A 17,350-nucleotide genomic window follows, 5' to 3' on the forward strand; every position below is an offset into this window, starting at 1 on the left:
TCATTGTAAATGGGTAAGCAAACCAGGCCGGGTGGGACCAGGCCTGAAGAACCACCCAAGCTGATCCAACCCATAGAATTGGGAGCTAAATAAGTGGTGGTTTTTGTTTTTGTTTTGTTTTTCCACTGGAGTGCACTGGCCCAATCAAAGCTCACAGTAGCCTTGAACCCCTGGGTCTAAGCATCCTCCTGCCTCAGCCTCCTGAGTAGCCAGGACTGCAGGTGCACACCACCATGCCCAGATAAGTTTTGTATTTTTTGTAGAGATGAGGTCTCACTCTGTTGCCCAGTTTGATCTCTAACTACTGTCCTTCAAGGGATCCTCCTGCCTTGGCCTCCCAAAGCACTGGGAGGCATGAACCACTGTGCCTGGCCAATGGTGACTACTTTAAGCCACTAAGTCTTGGGGTGGTTACACTGAAAGAATCCCATTTTCCCTACCACATGAAGGTTCTGATCTATCACATTCAAACTGATCTTGAGAAATTCATTCTTCTGGCAGCTGGGTAAAATATGAGTAGGAAACACGATACTCCATTTCTGTTTCAGCTCTTTCACTGGGTATCCAGGCTGTATTTTAAGAAATTTTTGTGAAATCAACAGCATATATATTATCAAAGCAAGTATTTTCTGTCCCTTGTCTATGGTCCAGGGAACCTGCAATAAGATACAAATGAACAGTTGACACCATACCATAAAGATTAGGAATAAGCATATCATAAAGATTAGCAATAAGCTGGATCATGATTTTACAGTGAGCCCGGTTTGAGCAAGCCATAAAAAGGATTTTATGGTCAAATATAAGTTTAATATAATCTCTTTATCATGTTTCCCCAATAACTGTTCATTATTGCTTCATTTTGTTTATACTTGTCACATATATCTCTATAGTACACAGACACAGACTTATATTTTCTATACATTTCTTAGCATATAGTTGCCTTTGGATCAATACAGAATTAGTAGGGATCAGTGCAGGAAAGAATATTACCTTTTTCTGAAAGTAGAGTCTTACATATTTATATAGCACCTTTGATTTAAGGAGCTCAAGGTACTTTAACATTCACTGTAGCATCCTTCTGATATCTCTGGGTAGGGAAACTATTATAAATTATCATTATTGCCTTTTTATAGAAGGAACAAATAAAAGCAAAGAAAGGCGAAGTGCTCAGTGAGATGACAGTCACAGCAGAAACTCGGGTTTTCACCTCAGAGGTCTACTTTGTGAACTGTAACTGTAATATATTCCATATCAAAAGGTATAATGGTTTCCTCCATTTGTATAACATCTCCCTGTGGATGATGTTAAGTAAAAGGGCAGGAATGACAGTAAATTCCCACCGACAGATCCTCCTGGCTGTGCAGTTATTTCCTGCAGTTCTTTGTGTTGGCTAAGGAGTCCCATAAATTACAGAACTGTCCTGTGCTTCTCCATTGAAAATCCTAATTGACCGCTACCACCCCAGTATTTCCAGCAGGAGGGAAAAACCAGTGATCCACAGTCATGCTCTTCAGCTGGGCATTTGTGGCCAATAAAGTCTGGGCAGTGACCACTATTAGTGCTTTCTTTTATAACCTACCAGATGTACAAAATTAATTTTAACTTGCTTGCGTATTTTTGCTTTTCTCCAGTATTTGCAGGGAACTAGTGCTCACTGAGTAACAAAAGATAAAACCAACCAGGGAATTTCCTTCCATCTGGACCATCCTCTAGGTTTCTCACAAAGGGGATGATGCCAAGAGAAAGACACCTTTAGGATAAGAAGTTTTCTTAAATTCACAACATGCGGTTTGGCTTTAAATTTAAATGCATTGGAAAATGGAATGTTTTCCACTTCTACAAGGCCAACCTACAGATGCACAATTATGTACGAATAAAAGAGGATCCATTTATGCTATTCTCATCTAGACAAAGAAAATGCAAATTAAAATTTCAACTTTATTCTTCCTTGAACTTCCCTGGCCCTTTCTTTCCAGGAGCCCCATGTCCTGTTCGTTTTCTCCATCTTTTCCAGAGAGACCTCTAGAATAAGAATGCCAAGCCGCAGCAACTTGGAGTTTTAGAAATTTGGTTACCAAGTACCTGAGTGCCTCTGCCAGCGTGGAAAAATTAACCACCTGGGGGTAAGGTCACATACTGAGCTTAGTTCTGCTTAAGGACCGACACAAACTTAAAAACATTCAGGAGAAAAAAATAGGGTTTCCTTTTTTCTTTCTTTTAGAAAAATGAGAATACAGAACATTTTTCAGAATATGGAAGTCCCACCACATGTTCCCAGCAACTATCTCCCGGCCTCACATGTTTAGCCTTTTCCCTAAAGTGCTTACAATGAACACACACAGGGAAAGTCATCTCCAAAACACTGTGAGAAGGGGCACAAAAGAAAATATGTAAAGCAGGCCAGCGTGCGGGCTCACGCCTATAATCCCAGTACTTTGGGAGGCTGAGGCTGGAGGACTGCTTTCGCTGGGGAGTTTGAGACCAGCCTGGGTACCATGGTGGGACCCTGTCTCGGTGCGGGGGAGGGGGAGAATCTGGGCATGGCATGCAGCTGTGATCCCAGCTACTCCGGAAGTTGAGGTGGGAGGATCACTTGGATTGCTTGAGCCCAGGAGTTAGAGGCTGTACTGGGCTATGATGGCACCACTGCACTCCAACCTGGGCCAGAGCCAGGTTGCCAAAACAAAAACAAAAACAAAAACACAAAAACAAAAAAAACGCAAAAGAAAAGAGACCCTCACCTTTAGGATAATTTTTGAGAAAACTTTTAAATTAAAAAAGAGGGGGAAAAGATATCAAGAAAAGTTATGAAAAGGAATACAAATATGGGGGGAAAACACAGACCCCCCCCCCACAGAACAGGATAGTCATAAAAATAGCTGTCATAGTGCCACAAATTACTGCTGCGAGTCTGAGGGGCGGCAGGAGAGGCATCTGCCCCAGTGCAGGGGAGCTGCTGAGCATCCGTGGGCCTGGGGAGAGTCCTCATCAATTCACTTGCTGAAAAGCCCATTTCCTGGAGGGCAAGGTGGGCGGAGAACGCCCGGTGGTCTTCTTCGACTGTACCGATCGATCCCTGGGTGGTCGGCGCTGGGGCCATGGGGGGCGCTCAAGCCTTGGCCCCGCCCTCCTCCTGCACCGGTCGCGAGGCCTTCTCCGGCTCCCGCAGCCCCTCGGGGCCGCCGCACGGGTCCGGGAAGCGTGGGCCGTTCCCCGCGAAGGAGTCGCGGCGCGCCAGGGTCTCCTCCTGCACCGGGCGGCCCACGGGCTCCGCCGCCGCCGCAGCGCCCTCCTGCGAGGTCTGGCTGACGTAGACCACAATGATGTCGCCCTTGAAGTTCATCACCTGCCCGCTGGAGATGAACGTGGAGTTACTGTTTCCAGTCACATTTCCTGCCGGGAGAGGAAGGGAGAACACGGGGAGGGTGAGTCAGCGCCCGGAGGACGGGTCTCCCGAGAGGAGTGGAGGGCGGCTTCCCGGCTTCCCACAGCCCCGGGCCACAGGGAACCACGCTGTCACCCTCCAGGCCCACTGAGGTGGAGGAGGGCGGGGCAGAGAAGAGAGGAGGAGAAGAGAAAAGAGAAAAAAGACAAAAGAAGTAAAGAGAAGAGGCAGGAGAGGAAAAGAGGAGGAAAAGGAGTGGAAGAGGTAGGGGGGAAGGGGGAGGAGAGGGCGAGGAAGAGGAGAGGGTGAGGAAGAGGAGAGGGCGAGGAAGAAGAGGAGGAGAGGAAGAAAGGGGAGAGGAAGAGGAAGGAGAGAGGAAGGGGGAGGAGAAGGAGGGGAGAAAGAGGAGGAGGAGAGGAAGAGGAAAGGAGGGGAGAAGAAGAGATGAGAAATGAGCAAGCCTAGGGGCAGACTCATGCTTTACCATTTGCCTGTGATGTGGGACTCTGGGATACTGGCAAGAGAGCACACCAGGATTACAGAATCACAGACAAGATTCAGATGTTACAAAAGAGTGTGTGTGTGTGTGTGTGTGTGTGTGTGTGTGTTTTCAACACAGAACAAGCACAGCTAAGGAAGGAGACCTCGGTCTGCTCTCCTCTCTGGACTCACATCTGAGGCCCTGTCACCCTGCGTGCCTTGGTTCCTCGTGGTCCCTAACGGCTCAGCCCTGGAGGATCATGGGGCCACGTGGGCTCAGCTTTCAGTAGAGGTTAATCAATTTCCTTAACATTAAAAAAAAATTACTTCTGGAAACAAAGGAGATTCACAAAACTAAAATGGAAAAAAAAAAGTCCTATAAATCACTTTTCCCTTCTGAACTCTGAAGGGTGTTTTGTCCCTAGGGGGTTCTATTATCATTTCTTTGTGGGTGACTAGATGTGGCCAGTCTTTAAGCAGCGGACGTTTTGAAAAACAAACAGAAAGCCCAACAAATGTTAGGAAACCTGCTAGCTCTTATGATTCTTCCATTTTAAAGACAGAAATTTCCTAAACTTTGGTCTAGGAAAGTACCACAAACCAAGCAGATCTAGAAACGCCCCAACACTCAGCATCACAAACAGAATCCTTCCATTTGATCAGGGGCCAGGAATGTCAGAATGGCTCCTCATGATTCACTACCTTTTTCTTCTCCATTGTGACTCAGCTTAGTAATAATTCATACGAATAAAATGAAGTTTTTGTTACCACTCCATATGAGATTTTCCTCAAATTTGGAAGGCATGTTTTGGATGGCCTGACTAAAATACCAATAGGCATGTAGGAAATTCCTTTGAGGAGCCTTCCCCTGACCCACTGGGTACCTCTAGAGAAGCCAAGACCAAAACACAAGGAAAAGCCCATGAAAACACAAGGATTTCAAGTATGAGCAACAAATCCAAAGTCCTGGAAGGAGGTCTGTGCCTCATGCTGTTTCTCCCATAGGCAGTTGTGTGGGATGTCCTCCAAGACGGGCAGTGGCAGGACTTGTCTAAGAACCCCCAGTGGGGGAGGCCCGCAGGCATTCCTGTTTACCACCTACCTAGCACATTCTCCACCCGCTCTCCACACACTGCCAGACACACAGCGTACTCCAGTGAGGGTCTACTCACCACTGTATCTATGCCCTTCTGCTCCCACCACTTACCAAGTTCCTTCTCAAGTCTGTTGTCACCAGATAAACTCGTCAGGAAATTTAATTAAATATTGGGCAAAGCAGTGAAATATTAGTGAGAAAAAATGGGAAATGTTTCTATAAAAACTAAAGTGAATGCTTTGCAAGGACCCAAATAAAAATGAGTTACTGAAAAACACACGCACGCACACACATACACACATACACAAACAAAATGAAACCACCACCACAAACTGTTCAACTGGTGTGGTGGTGTAGGCAAGGAAACTATGAAAAAAGAAAAAGGAAGGACTTCTGGTTTCAAAATGGCAGCGCAGAAGCAAGCTGGTTCCACTCACCCCACAGAAAACCAAAACAAAATATACAGCACCGACATTATCACTCAAAATATTCAAGAACACAAATATGACAATGAGGCGGTTCCCAGGGCTACAGAGAAGTGAGAAAGGAAGAAAAAGAACAGGAAAAGGAAATAGTAAAAGTCCGGAAGGATTTTGCTCTCAAATACCTGTAACTTCTCATTTCACACTGAAGAAATAGAAACTGGAAATTAGGTGGTATGGTTAATGTAAAAAGGGCTCAGGAGGCCGGGCATGGTGGCTCACCCCTGTAATCCTAGCACTTTGGGAGACCGAGGCAGGTAGATCACCTGAGGTCAGGAGTTCAAGACCAGCCTGGCCAACACAGCGAAACCCCATGGCTACTAAAAATACAATCCCAGCTACCCAAGAGGCTGAGGTAGGAGAATTGCTTGAATCCGAGAGGCGGAGGTTGCCTTGAGCCAAGATCATGCCACTGCACTCCAGCCTGGGCGACAAGAGCAAGATTCCGTCTCAAAAACAAACAAACAAACAAAAACGTGGGGGGCTCAGGAAACTATAATCAGCCAGTACATACAGGCTTATACTAAAACATAATTGGTGTGTAAATATAAGGTATATGTTTTAAGTAAAAAAAAAGTTTAAGATATGAACTTATAAGATGACATTTTTAAGTAACTCAGCAACTGCTGACCAAGTGCTAATAAAAAGGCTTCTACCGTAGCAGCAACAGACAAGTAGACATAGCAACACAGTTAAGTCTTCCTATTTGAGAAATCACTACTTCATTAATAGAAAAAGTGAAAGTGAAAAATAAAAAGTACATGGAATGGGACATTCAATTTTAAAAAATGTACATACAATGAAAATTCTATTCTGATTAAAAACATACCATGTTTATTTAATAACATAAGCAATTTAAAGTTGCTTAGACGTATGATTACTCTTGACCTAGTTCCTCTAGTTTTAATATACACCATGACACAAACAGATACATCTATGAAGAGGATAAAGAAGAGATGAGATTAAATGCAAAACCATCCATCATGAGGTGTTCTCACTACATCACCATTGCCTGCTGGCTCCGTTGTTCTTCAGTATCATGTGAAACTACATAGAGGACATCTCCAGCCACTGCATGATTGATTTATGGTTTTGAATTTGCTCTCATCTCTTCTTTATCTTCCTCACTGATTTATCTGCTTATGTCATGGTATATATTATTTCTCTACCATTTTAAATTTTATTTTTCAACAAATCAACATGAATCCATTGTTGTTTACTTTTTTCTTGTGAGAACCTTTGATGAGTCTGAACCCAGGTAAAACCTATGGTTTGTGTAAAGTCTTTCATCTTGAGAATTTCATTCCATGCCATTGCTCCATGGCAAACAGTATCTTTGATACTGATAACCTAAATATTCTGTAGCACCTATATTCATTTTTGTTTTCTTTTTTCAGATGGACCTCAAACCCTTTTGCGTAAGTAAGATATCTAAACATTTCAGAATCCTTTGTTTCATGGACTGAACCAAGAATATTATTGTTGGGGGACTGAGTGCGGTGGCTCACACCTGTAAACCTGGCACTTTGGGAGGCCAAAGTGGGCGAATGCTTAAGCCCAGGAGTTGGAGACCAGATGGGCAACATGGTAAAACCCTGCCTCTATGAAAAATGCAAAAAAATTAGTTGGGTGTGGTGGCACACGCCTGTAGTCACAGCTACTTGGGAGGCTGAGGTGCGAGGATCACCTGAGCCCAGAGATGCTGAGGCTCCAGTGATCTGTGATTGTGCCACTGCACTCCAGCCTGGGCAACAGAGTGACCCCCTCATCTCAAAAAAAAAAAAAAAAAAAAAAAAAAAAAAAGAGTATTATTTTTGGAAGACCATGAGGCTTGTGGAAGGACAAAAACTAGGCCTTTACATTCCTGACCATTGGCCAGGCGCGGTGGCTCACGCCTGTAATCCCAGCACTTTGGGAGGCCGAGGCGGGCGGATCACGAGGTCAGGAGATCGAGACCATCCTGGCTAACACAGTGAAACCCTATCTCTACTAAAAATACAAAAAATTAGCCCGGCGTGGTGGCAGGCACCTGTAGTCCCAGCTACTTGGGAGGCAGAGGCAAGAGAATGGCATGAATCCAGGAGGCGGGGCTTGCAGTGAGCCGAGATCAGGCCGCTGCACTCCGGCCTGGGCGACAGAGCGAGACTCTGTCTTGAAAAAAAAAAAGAAAGAAAAAATTCCTGACCATTAAGATGTAAAGGACAGTTACCTAGAAAGATTAAGGATATTCTCAAACAAGTTTATTCTTCAAGTGTTTCTTTAATGAAGCTACAATTAATGACAAAAACAACCTTCGGTCAAGTCCATCCATGGTGACTCTTGAGAGATATGGTAAACTGATAGAGACTAAACTTTTTTACAAAAGTTATACTGATCTGCCAATCACAATACGCGGCAATTCTTAAGTGGCAGCAGAGTGGTCTCCATGGGCCTGTGCAGCTGCACAAGGCCTTATGCTCTGCAGAGCTCCACGCTGGGTTAAATGCTTTACTGTCATCATGAAATTCTTATTAATTTTTGCAAAAGGGGGAAATTTTTCATTTTCACTGGGCTGTGCCAGTTATGTCACCAGTCCTGAAGACATGAGCAGCTCTTAGGAGCCCTACTCTGGGAACTTTCCCCATTGAGGCTATAATCTAGCACTACCATTTTCGGAAGTAACATCTTATGAGTTGGACATTTTTCAATATTCCAGAAGTGTTTGCTAATCAGATTTTCTCTACTAATTTTCTCTACTACAACTCAGTAGAACTGAGCTGTAGAAGTCATCCACTTTGCTTCTGAAATCCCAATCCTGTGACATGTTTTCCTATATTCAAGCCACCCACCACTCGCTGTGAAACACCGACTTTCTGATGGAAAACTGGGGGCTGTCCTTTGCGGATGGGTCTACTGATTGTACCAACTGGATCTTGAATGCTTTACCTACAATTTCGAGTTTTGGGTTCTTTAACATGGAATGAGAACCAAAAGTCACTTGCCAAAAAGCAGTCTAAATGCAGAAGCCTTCTAGAGTTTTCTTCCTTCCACCTTTCACAGTTGTCTCATTCACCTCAACTTCAATACCACAAAGGTTTTAGCAATTCATTCCCCGAATCATCCCAATATTCAATAGTTTTCACAGAAATAATCATGATTATCAAACCCATTTTTTTTCTTGACAGTTAACATAATAGTTAACGTTTTAAATGACAAGATCAGCTCACACTCACAGAATTGGGAGCACCCATGGACTTTAGATAACATGGCCATTCAGCAGGTGGGAGCAGAAGGGTCTGGGTATTCTAGAGTGACTCACGAGTTGTGAATAATCAGTGTGCTATGGGCTTCAGTCAGCTTCCTGGGTGGGTGTGGGTTAATCTGTGGGTTGAGTGGACACAGTTTGAGTACCTACTGCAATAATAACAGTAACAGAAGCAACACTCTCCATGCAGAATTGACTAAGCACTGTCTCCAGGCCAGGTTGGCTGCATCACAAACACCAGCTTGCAGGTGCTCTGCATGTGAGCATGCCAGGTTTCTCTGGTTGGGATTTTTCCCCTCTACTGACTGACACTGTTTCAAGAATGAAAACTGCTGAACAGCTTTCTTTTCCCATGGTGTGTCATAATCCAGATTCACCGGAAAGCAAACTAATGACATCAGTGTCATCGTGGTGTTTCAGTCTCTGAAGAGCAGAGGTGAATAAGTGGTGACTAGAGGGATGGAGGTCTTAATGGCTGCCTGAATTCAGGAAGGGCAGAAATGTGGGGCAGAGGAGAGAACAGGGGTCTAGAAGCTCTTGGGTCTTGTCCTGAGACTTGGCCCTCACTAGTGGTGAGAGTTTGGGACAAACCACCTAGCTCTCCCGATCTGAATCAAGCTGTGCTGGCCTGGCGGTGTGCAACTGCGTGGAGCAAGCACATGTTAATAATACACATTTGTTAAATAAATGAACAAATGAGCACATGAATATCCAGTAGGACAGCATAAGGGTCAAACAAGACGATAGATTTGAAACTGCTAGGGAAATAGCAAAGAAGCAGTCACAGGTGCAAAGGTGGCATTCCTCCTCCCAGAAGGTAATATCAGTGCTCACGGAACTCCCAAGGACACAGAGATTCATGAAATACACTGAATAGTAGTATTATCTTTCCATCCCTGTCTTGCTAGAGGATCTCAATGTGTCTTGAAGACTGAAAGGGCACTTTCTCTGGAAATCTAACCAACTTCTGTTTGCTCTGCCGAAGTCCTCAATCATTATGATTGTCTTCAGTTAGAACACTCATCTATATAATTCTACACTAAACCCCACAGTCTCATTTCTCATCACGCAAGTCTGCTGTGAGTTGAATGTAGCACCAGAGTAGATCAAGGCTTAGAATTAGTTGGTAATATCCTTATCTAATAAGATACCTCAGTCCTGAACTGTCCTTGCTAAAAGTAAGAATTCCTTAACATTTGCTTTCTGTATTGCAGAACAGATTAGTTGTTCACATCAGAGTTCACATCTGATCTGCGATGGTGACATCAATAGGTCACTGTGTTGGCAGCTGTATAATCAGGTGGGTGCTGTGGGTCTCCTTTTCAACGTGGTTCCTATGGTTTCTGCAGTTGATGTGTATCCCAGGAGGGGAACTCTTCCCACTGAATGCCAAGAAACTCAACGGGGACCTCTGCAGTTAGCAGGGAACTCTCCCTTGCTGGTGGCTAGTAAGGGAGTATGAAAAGGGGAGGGATGGTTCAGATGAGGATTACCCAAGATGGCCTAAAAAGATCTGAGGCTTAAGAGAATGAAGAAACAAGCCACAGACTGGAAGAAAATGTTTGCAAAAACCATATCTGATACAGGACTATTTCCCAAAATAAACAAGGAACTCTTAAAATTCAACAATAAGAAAACAAACAACCTGATAAAAATGGACCCAAGGCCTTAACAGACACCTCACCAAAGATATCCAGATGGCAAACAGGCATATGAAAAGATGCTCCACGTCATATGTCATCAGGGAAGTGAGAATTAAAGCAACAGTGAGACACCACTACACACCTATTAGAACGGCTCAGATCCAGAACACTGACACCACCAAATGCTGGCGAGCATGGGGGCGGGTGGCAGGAACTCGTTTTCTTGGCTGCTGGGAATGCAAAAGGGTACAGTTGCTTTGGAAGACAGTTTGGTGACTTCTTACAAAACTAAACATACGCTTAACATATGATCCAGCAATCATACTCTTTGGGATTTACCCAAAGGAACTGAAAACTTATGTCCGCACAAAAATCTGCACACACATGTTTACAGCAGCTGTAGTCATAATTGCCAAAACTTGGAAGCAGCCAAGAGTCCTTCAGTAAATGAATGGATAAACAAATCCCCCATGTCCGTCCACACAATGGAATATTATTCAGTGTTAAAAAGAAAAGAGCTATCAAGCCATGAAAAGACATGGAGGAAATTTAGATTCATAATGCTGAGTAAACAAAGCCAATCTGAAAAGGCTATAGAATGTGTGATTCCAACTCTATGGCATTCTGGACGAGGCAAAACTATGGAGGCAGGAGCAAGATCAGGAGTTGCCAGGAGTTCGGAGAAAGGGAGGAGTGAGTAAGTCGAGCACGGAGGATTTGCAGGGCAGTGAAACTACTCTGTATGAGACTATCATGGTAGATGCATGCCAGGATACATTGGTCCAAACCCACAGAACATACAACACAAAAGAGTGGACCCCAACGTGTCAATGTGGACTCATCAGACTGCAGCAAATGTACCATTCTAGTGGGGGAGGCTGTGCATGTGTGGGAGGCAGGAGGAATACAGGAAATCTCTGTGCCTGCCCCTCAATTTTCCTATGAAGTTAAAACTGCTCTAAAAAATAGTTTACATTAAAATCATGAAGACCAGAGGTTTTTTGGTAGGCATTGTTAGTCCATTAAGCTAAATCAGGCCCTGTTACTCCCCTCTTGCCTCCTCTCCTCGGGATCCCTTTCTGACAGTGTTCCCCTTCGAGGCTGCCTCTGACCTTTATCTGACATTTATTTTGCTTGCCAAAAAAAAAAAAAGATAAAGTTTGAAGCACGTGGAAGAAAAGGCTTTCCCCACAAAGGAAAGTGATAGCAAAAATGGTAACATCCCGAGACAACTGGCAGAAGAGAGGGGTCTCACCATAACCAGGGGACCATCACACACTGTGCATCCTGCTGTCCCTCCTGTGGAACCCTCTGGGCCAGGCCAGGCCTAGCTACTGCCTCTCCCTCAGCCAGAGCAGCCAGTGATGCCAAGACTGTGCCTGCCCCTATTCTGTGACACACTGAGGATTCCCCAAGGCACAGTAAATAAATGAAATCAGCATCACTTGCACTGACTTAAGGGAAGAGAGTGCGGTGGTTTAAGGTTGCACTGCAGCCCTGATCTCCTGGGCTCAGGTGATCATCCTACCTCAGCCTCCCCGAGTGACTGGGACTACAGGTACATGCTACCATATCTGAGTAATTTTTAAAAATTTTTGTAGAGAAGAGGTCCCACTATGTTGCCAAGACTGGTCCTGAACTCCTGGGTTTGAGAGATCCTCCCACCTTGGCCTCCCGAAGTACTGGGGTTGCAGGTGGGAGCCACTGTGCCCTGGCCTGCAATCAGATACCTGAACCATGGCTTTGTTGCTTACTAGCTGCATGAGCCTGGGCCAGGAACTTGTCCCATAGAATTTCGGTGAGGAATAAGAAGATGATACGCACAAAACACTTAGCACCTAGTGACTAACGTCTATAATATCACTGATAAAACTGTAACCTTCAGGCTATCGCACCAGTCTTACAGGTCTCTGAACACCATATGACTGACGGAATTTGAAAGCTACCCTAAAGTATGGTTTGAAAGCCAGAATGACGTGGGAATTTTTAGTAAATATGGGAATTTGGAAGTGTTTCTAACAGTTAAGATGGATTAGTTGGCAGGGTGTGGAGGGTCACCCCTATAATCCCAGACAGTGCAGTGGGTTAGGGTACAAGCTTCACAATCAGACATTTGTTTTGTTTTTTTTGAGAAAGGGTCTTGCTTAATCACCCAGGCTGGAGTGCAGTGGCGTGAACACAGTTCACTGCAGTCCTGACCTCCTAGGCTTGGTTGTCCTCCCACCTCAGCCTCCTGAGTGGCTGGGACTACACACCTTGGGAGGCCTAGGTGTGTGGATCCGTTTGAGCTCAGGAGTTCGAGACCAGCCTGGGCATCATGACGAAACCCAGTCTCTAAAAATAAAAAATAAAAAAAAAACACAAAAATTATCAGGCTGTGGTGGTACAGGCCTGTTGTCCCAGCTACAAGGGAGGCTGAGATGGGAGGATGGCTTGAGCCTGGGGGTGGAGGCTGCAGTGAGCCAAGATCATGCCACTGCTCTCCAGCCTGGGTAATAGAGCCAAACCCTGTCTAAAAGAAAGCGTAAAAAAAAAATGGATTAGTTGACTTAACATTAATATTTAATGTGACTTAACCAGAAAAATGTTCAGGTAACTTGAGAGTGTTAAAAATAGCAAGTAAGTCAACAGAAACAATGAATCAATAATGTCTCCCATCATAATCAGAACGACGCTTCTACTTGGTCCATGCTTGACAGAGCAGGCTCCGTGGAATTTGTATTTCTCAGGCAGAAAGAACAAACTTAGTTCTAAGAACACAATCCCTGACAGAATTTACATTTTTAAGAAAGATAATGCACACTTTTCTTCTCAAAAGCTTATTATGTTGTTTAAAATGCCTAACATATGAATATTAAATCACAAGAACTATGCCAAATAATACCACCAAATTGTCATGTAGATTTTCTTCCAAGGAAGAGAACTAAAAATATACACAAATACACTCAAACTACCCAGGCTACATTGGGTTCTTTTGGAATTTTTTTAAAAACTTATTTTATATTTAACCCATATGCTTCTCATGTGATTTTCCTTTTTATGGAAATGTAAGTTCTGTTTCAGGCATTTAGAAGAAACTGGGTATGTGATGATAAGGGAAGGGAAACAGTATTTAATAGTTCCATTCTGAATCATGCTTGACAATTACTTAGAAAGTCTTACAGACCAAAGCCTTCCAAAATGAGCCCTATCAGTGCAGAAAGAAGGAAGGCAGGACGAAATGAAGCAGAGTATATACAGTGACCACATTTTTCGTATCTTTTGAAATAGTGCATTGACGTTTTACAGCAATGAAAGCTGAATATTATCACCAAATAACCTAATTATGAAATATCTATTTTAACTTCAAGATTCAGGGCCAATGAACCATATCTGCCTTTATGAGATTTAGCTGAAAGTGATATGCAAGGTGGTAAATGGCATTCTAACAAGAGTGTGAAGAAAGAGCGAGAAGGCTGTCCTCTGCTGGAGGGGAAGAAAGGAGAGGAGGTAAGTTTGGATAGGAAAATCTTTTTCTATACTCTCAGAATGGAAATGGATGGTCAACAACAGTCATTTCAGGAGAGAGTGGGACCAGGGATGGAGATGGAGGACAGGGGAGGATGACGGGTCAGGTAGGTCTTCACTGTCCCGTGTTCCTGGCTCCCAGGTGATGGCCTTGGAGAGTCTATGCTGCTAGGATGAACCAGGTCACCTGTGCTCTGTCATTTCTGCCTCCTCTGCCCAGGACACTGGGTGAGCCCAGGGCAGTCAGTGCCAGCCCTTCCATGCCCCTCCTTCTTCAGCTCCCTAGAGCAGACCAAAGAACTGGGAGGCTGAGAGTGACTTGGGGGAACAAACAGGATACAGTGGTCTCGTGTTCATCTATTTATTCCTCAATGGATGAATGAATGAATGAATGTATAAGCATCCATTCACTTAACATTTTGAGATACTAGAAAGATTAGGCTACGAGAATTCACCCCACCCCCCCCCACTTTTTTTTTTGTTTTTTGATACAGAGTCTTGCTCTGTTGCCCAGGCTGGAGTGCATTGGCAAGATCTCAGATCACCTCCGCCTCCCAGGCTCAAGCAATTCTCCTGCCTCAGCTTCCCAAGTAGCTGGGATTACAGGCGCGTGCCACCAGGCCCAGCTAATTTTTTTTGTATTTTTAGTAGAGATGGGGCTTCCCCATGTTGGTCAGGATGGTCTTGAACTCCTGACCTCAAGTGATCCACCCACCTCAGCCTCCCAAAGTGCTGGGATTACAGGCGTGAGCCACTGCACCTAGCCAGAATTCCTACTAACTGGTTGTGGCTGCCTAGAGCTGGGGTGTTGATAGGGTGTGAGAGTATCCAGGCAGGGGAAAAAGTCCCCAAGATTCATTACAAACAACAGGCTGCAGGTCAGAGAGAGGGGGCAGGCTGTGGAAGGCCTGGATTTCTCAAATGATTGATTCCTTTTCACATGGTCCACACCCTGGCATTAATCCCTACTTGTTTTTCAGGCTTTTTCAAGTCTCTGTGGTTCAGTGGACCTTCAATAAAGGTTTAATTGAAAAACAAATAGGTATTCAGTGTTCATCAAGAATTGTTTGCAGCCATAGAAAAAGAAGGAAATCATGTCCTCTGCAGCAACATGGATGCAGTTGGAGGCCATTATCCTATGCAAATTAATACAGAAACAGAAAACCAAACACTGCATGTTCTCACTTATAAGTGGAAGCTAAAAGTGGGTATTCATGGACATAAAGATGGCAACAATAGACACTAGGGACTCCTAACTAGGCAGGGGAGAGAGGAAGAGAAACAAGGACTGAAGATACCGTGCTCACTGCCTGGGTGACAGGATCAATCAAACCCCAAACCTCAGCATCATACAATATACCAGGTACAAACCTGCACGTGTAACCTGAATCTATGATAAAAGTTGAAATAATTCAAAAGCAAAATCATTTTTAAAGGATAATAAAAAAAAAAAGACCACCCTAACTTTCTCCAGCTCAGAAGTGACTGAAACTAACCAGTGGCTTCGGGAGCCAAAACCAAGCCACCAGCCACCAACAGACATATTAATCACAAGCAGTTATGGTTTCTTTCACATGAAATAACTCTCTAGGGGCACAGTGAGAATGAGCCAGTCTCCAGGTGAGAGGGCTTGTAACCAAGGCAACCGTGACGTCATCAGGATTAGGCGTAACTTCAGACCTAAATTAAGGCATGGTTATTTGAGACATAACCAGAAGTATGCTTCCCTCTTCACTGATCTTTGCTAATCATTCTCCTTGCTTCTTAGGACTTATCATATGGCTAAAATAGCCTTAACAGCACTGGGTATTATATTTTTTAAAGTTGTCTGCACTTGTGGAGCTGTCTGAAAAATCATCATTCTCCTCACAAAGATGCTGGGACAGCAGATACCCTTCCCTAAAGAAAAAGTCCCCAGTCACTGTCATTTCTCCAGAAACAGTTTGATGTGATTGTAAGCAAAAATAAACAAAAAATACTCTCATATAAAAATCAAAAAAACCCTTAAAAAATGCCACATCAGCAAGAGTCCTGACAGCACAGGGGCGCTGAGGGGACCCCAGGATAAGGCCTCTGTGGGATGGCTCACCTAAGCTCCATCCTCTTTCACGCATTTTATAGAACGTGAATTGTGACTTTTTTAAAAACTACAAAAACAACAATGAGAAAGTACTATTCTGACCAGAAGCCATAAGGCCTGTTCATGGAGAAGTAATTGTGGAGAGAATAGCACAGCCTCCAAAATCAATCTGGCTGCTGCCTCTCCTCAGGCGAAAATGAATTTGGACCGCTTGCTGGCGTCGACCACGGGCAGACTCTCTACGGATGTTTTGCATGGCTAAGCACCAGACGAAGACAGAAAAAGCAGTGTAAACTTTTTGCAAATTAACACCACTTAGTTGATGACACACTTTTTATTCCTTTCCTCCATCCCTAGATGGTTTAGTGCTAGAGAAAGAAAAGATGATGAAAAACAGACTAGGCTACTGTTTTGACTCTTACAGGAGAGCAAAGATCGGGCTTTTTGTTTTATGGCATTAAAAGATCCATGTATCTCTCTCTCTCTTTAAATCTGGCCAACACTGTTCCTCCAAGAACTGCTGCTGATTTTCACACAGTGGCAATGTCATCTTCCTGGTGTCACCCACTGAAAAACTGGTCTGCCCCTGACAGTGCGGACAGGACCTGGCTGCCGCCAGAGACAGAACGTCAGCTTTCTCGCTCCCCACAGCCCAGGGAACTGTCTGTTTCCACAACCAGGGGGAAGACAATAAACGGAGAGAAAAGAAATAGAACGGGCCAGGCGCAGTGGCTCACGCCTGCAATCCCAGCACTTTGGGAGGCTGAGGCAAGTGGATCACCTGAGGTCAGGAGTTTGAGACCAGCCTGGCCAACATGGAAAAAACCCATCTTTACTGAAAATACAGAAATTAGCTGGGTGTGGTGGCATGCGCCTATAGTCCCAGCTACTCTGGAGGCTGAGGCAGGAGAACTGCTTGAACCCGGGAGGTGGAGGTTGCAATGAGCCGAGATCGTGCCATTGTACTCCAGCCTGGGCGACAGAGTGAGACTTGGTCTCTAAATCAATAAACTAATCAATCAATCAATCAATGCAAACGAACAGCAAAGCCCAGTCATGGAGATTCCTTACAATCTTAAAATAATAATAATTCTGAGATCTTCTGAGAAGAAAACATACCAGTTCTTTGAAAAATATCCCCAAACATATCTCCTCCTTTCTGTTTGACTGAGAATTACTATTACTGAATTTATACATCGGTAAATCTATGTAGCTGCAGCAAAACCACAAGCTTGAGGAACAGATTAAAGCCAGGAACCATCATTACCACGAGGCAAAACACTATCTGTGTTTAAGGCACAGATCTAGCTACCTCAGGGTTATAAAACAATTCAAAGACCGGCTGCTGGCACCACTTGCAGTCTAAATAAAGAAGCAGAGAAGAAAAAACATCTCTGGAGAAGGGCGGCCTATGAATGGGCCTTTTGAAAATC

General features: G+C 44.2%; 1 protein-coding gene and 1 long non-coding RNA gene across 3 annotated transcripts in view; one reads left to right on the forward strand and one right to left on the reverse strand.

Annotated features, from left to right (window-relative positions):
- Positions 1–542: 542 nt before the first annotated feature.
- Positions 543–17,350, reverse strand: part of TNFRSF11A (TNF receptor superfamily member 11a) — a 45,821-nt gene continuing 29,013 nt past the window's right edge. The window contains exon 9 of the mRNA XM_050767178.1: positions 543–3,393. Coding sequence (XP_050623135.1) covers positions 3,110–3,393 — 284 coding nt within the window. The 3' untranslated portion in view covers positions 543–3,109. The remainder of the gene's footprint in view (positions 3,394–17,350) is intronic.
- On the forward strand, positions 6,048–16,241 carry LOC126941006 (uncharacterized). 2 transcript variants are annotated; one of them, XR_007721044.1, is made up of 4 exons: positions 6,048–6,861; positions 9,902–9,987; positions 13,681–13,819; positions 14,818–16,241. It is a non-coding gene; the product is annotated as an uncharacterized LOC126941006 (long non-coding RNA). The 2 variants fall into 2 exon arrangements; XR_007721045.1 differs by lacking the exon at positions 14,818–16,241 and having other exon boundaries at positions 13,681–13,994.

The sequence above is a fragment of the Macaca thibetana genome, chromosome 18 (assembly GCF_024542745.1).
Source record: "Macaca thibetana thibetana isolate TM-01 chromosome 18, ASM2454274v1, whole genome shotgun sequence".
Lineage (NCBI taxonomy): Eukaryota > Metazoa > Chordata > Mammalia > Primates > Cercopithecidae > Macaca > Macaca thibetana.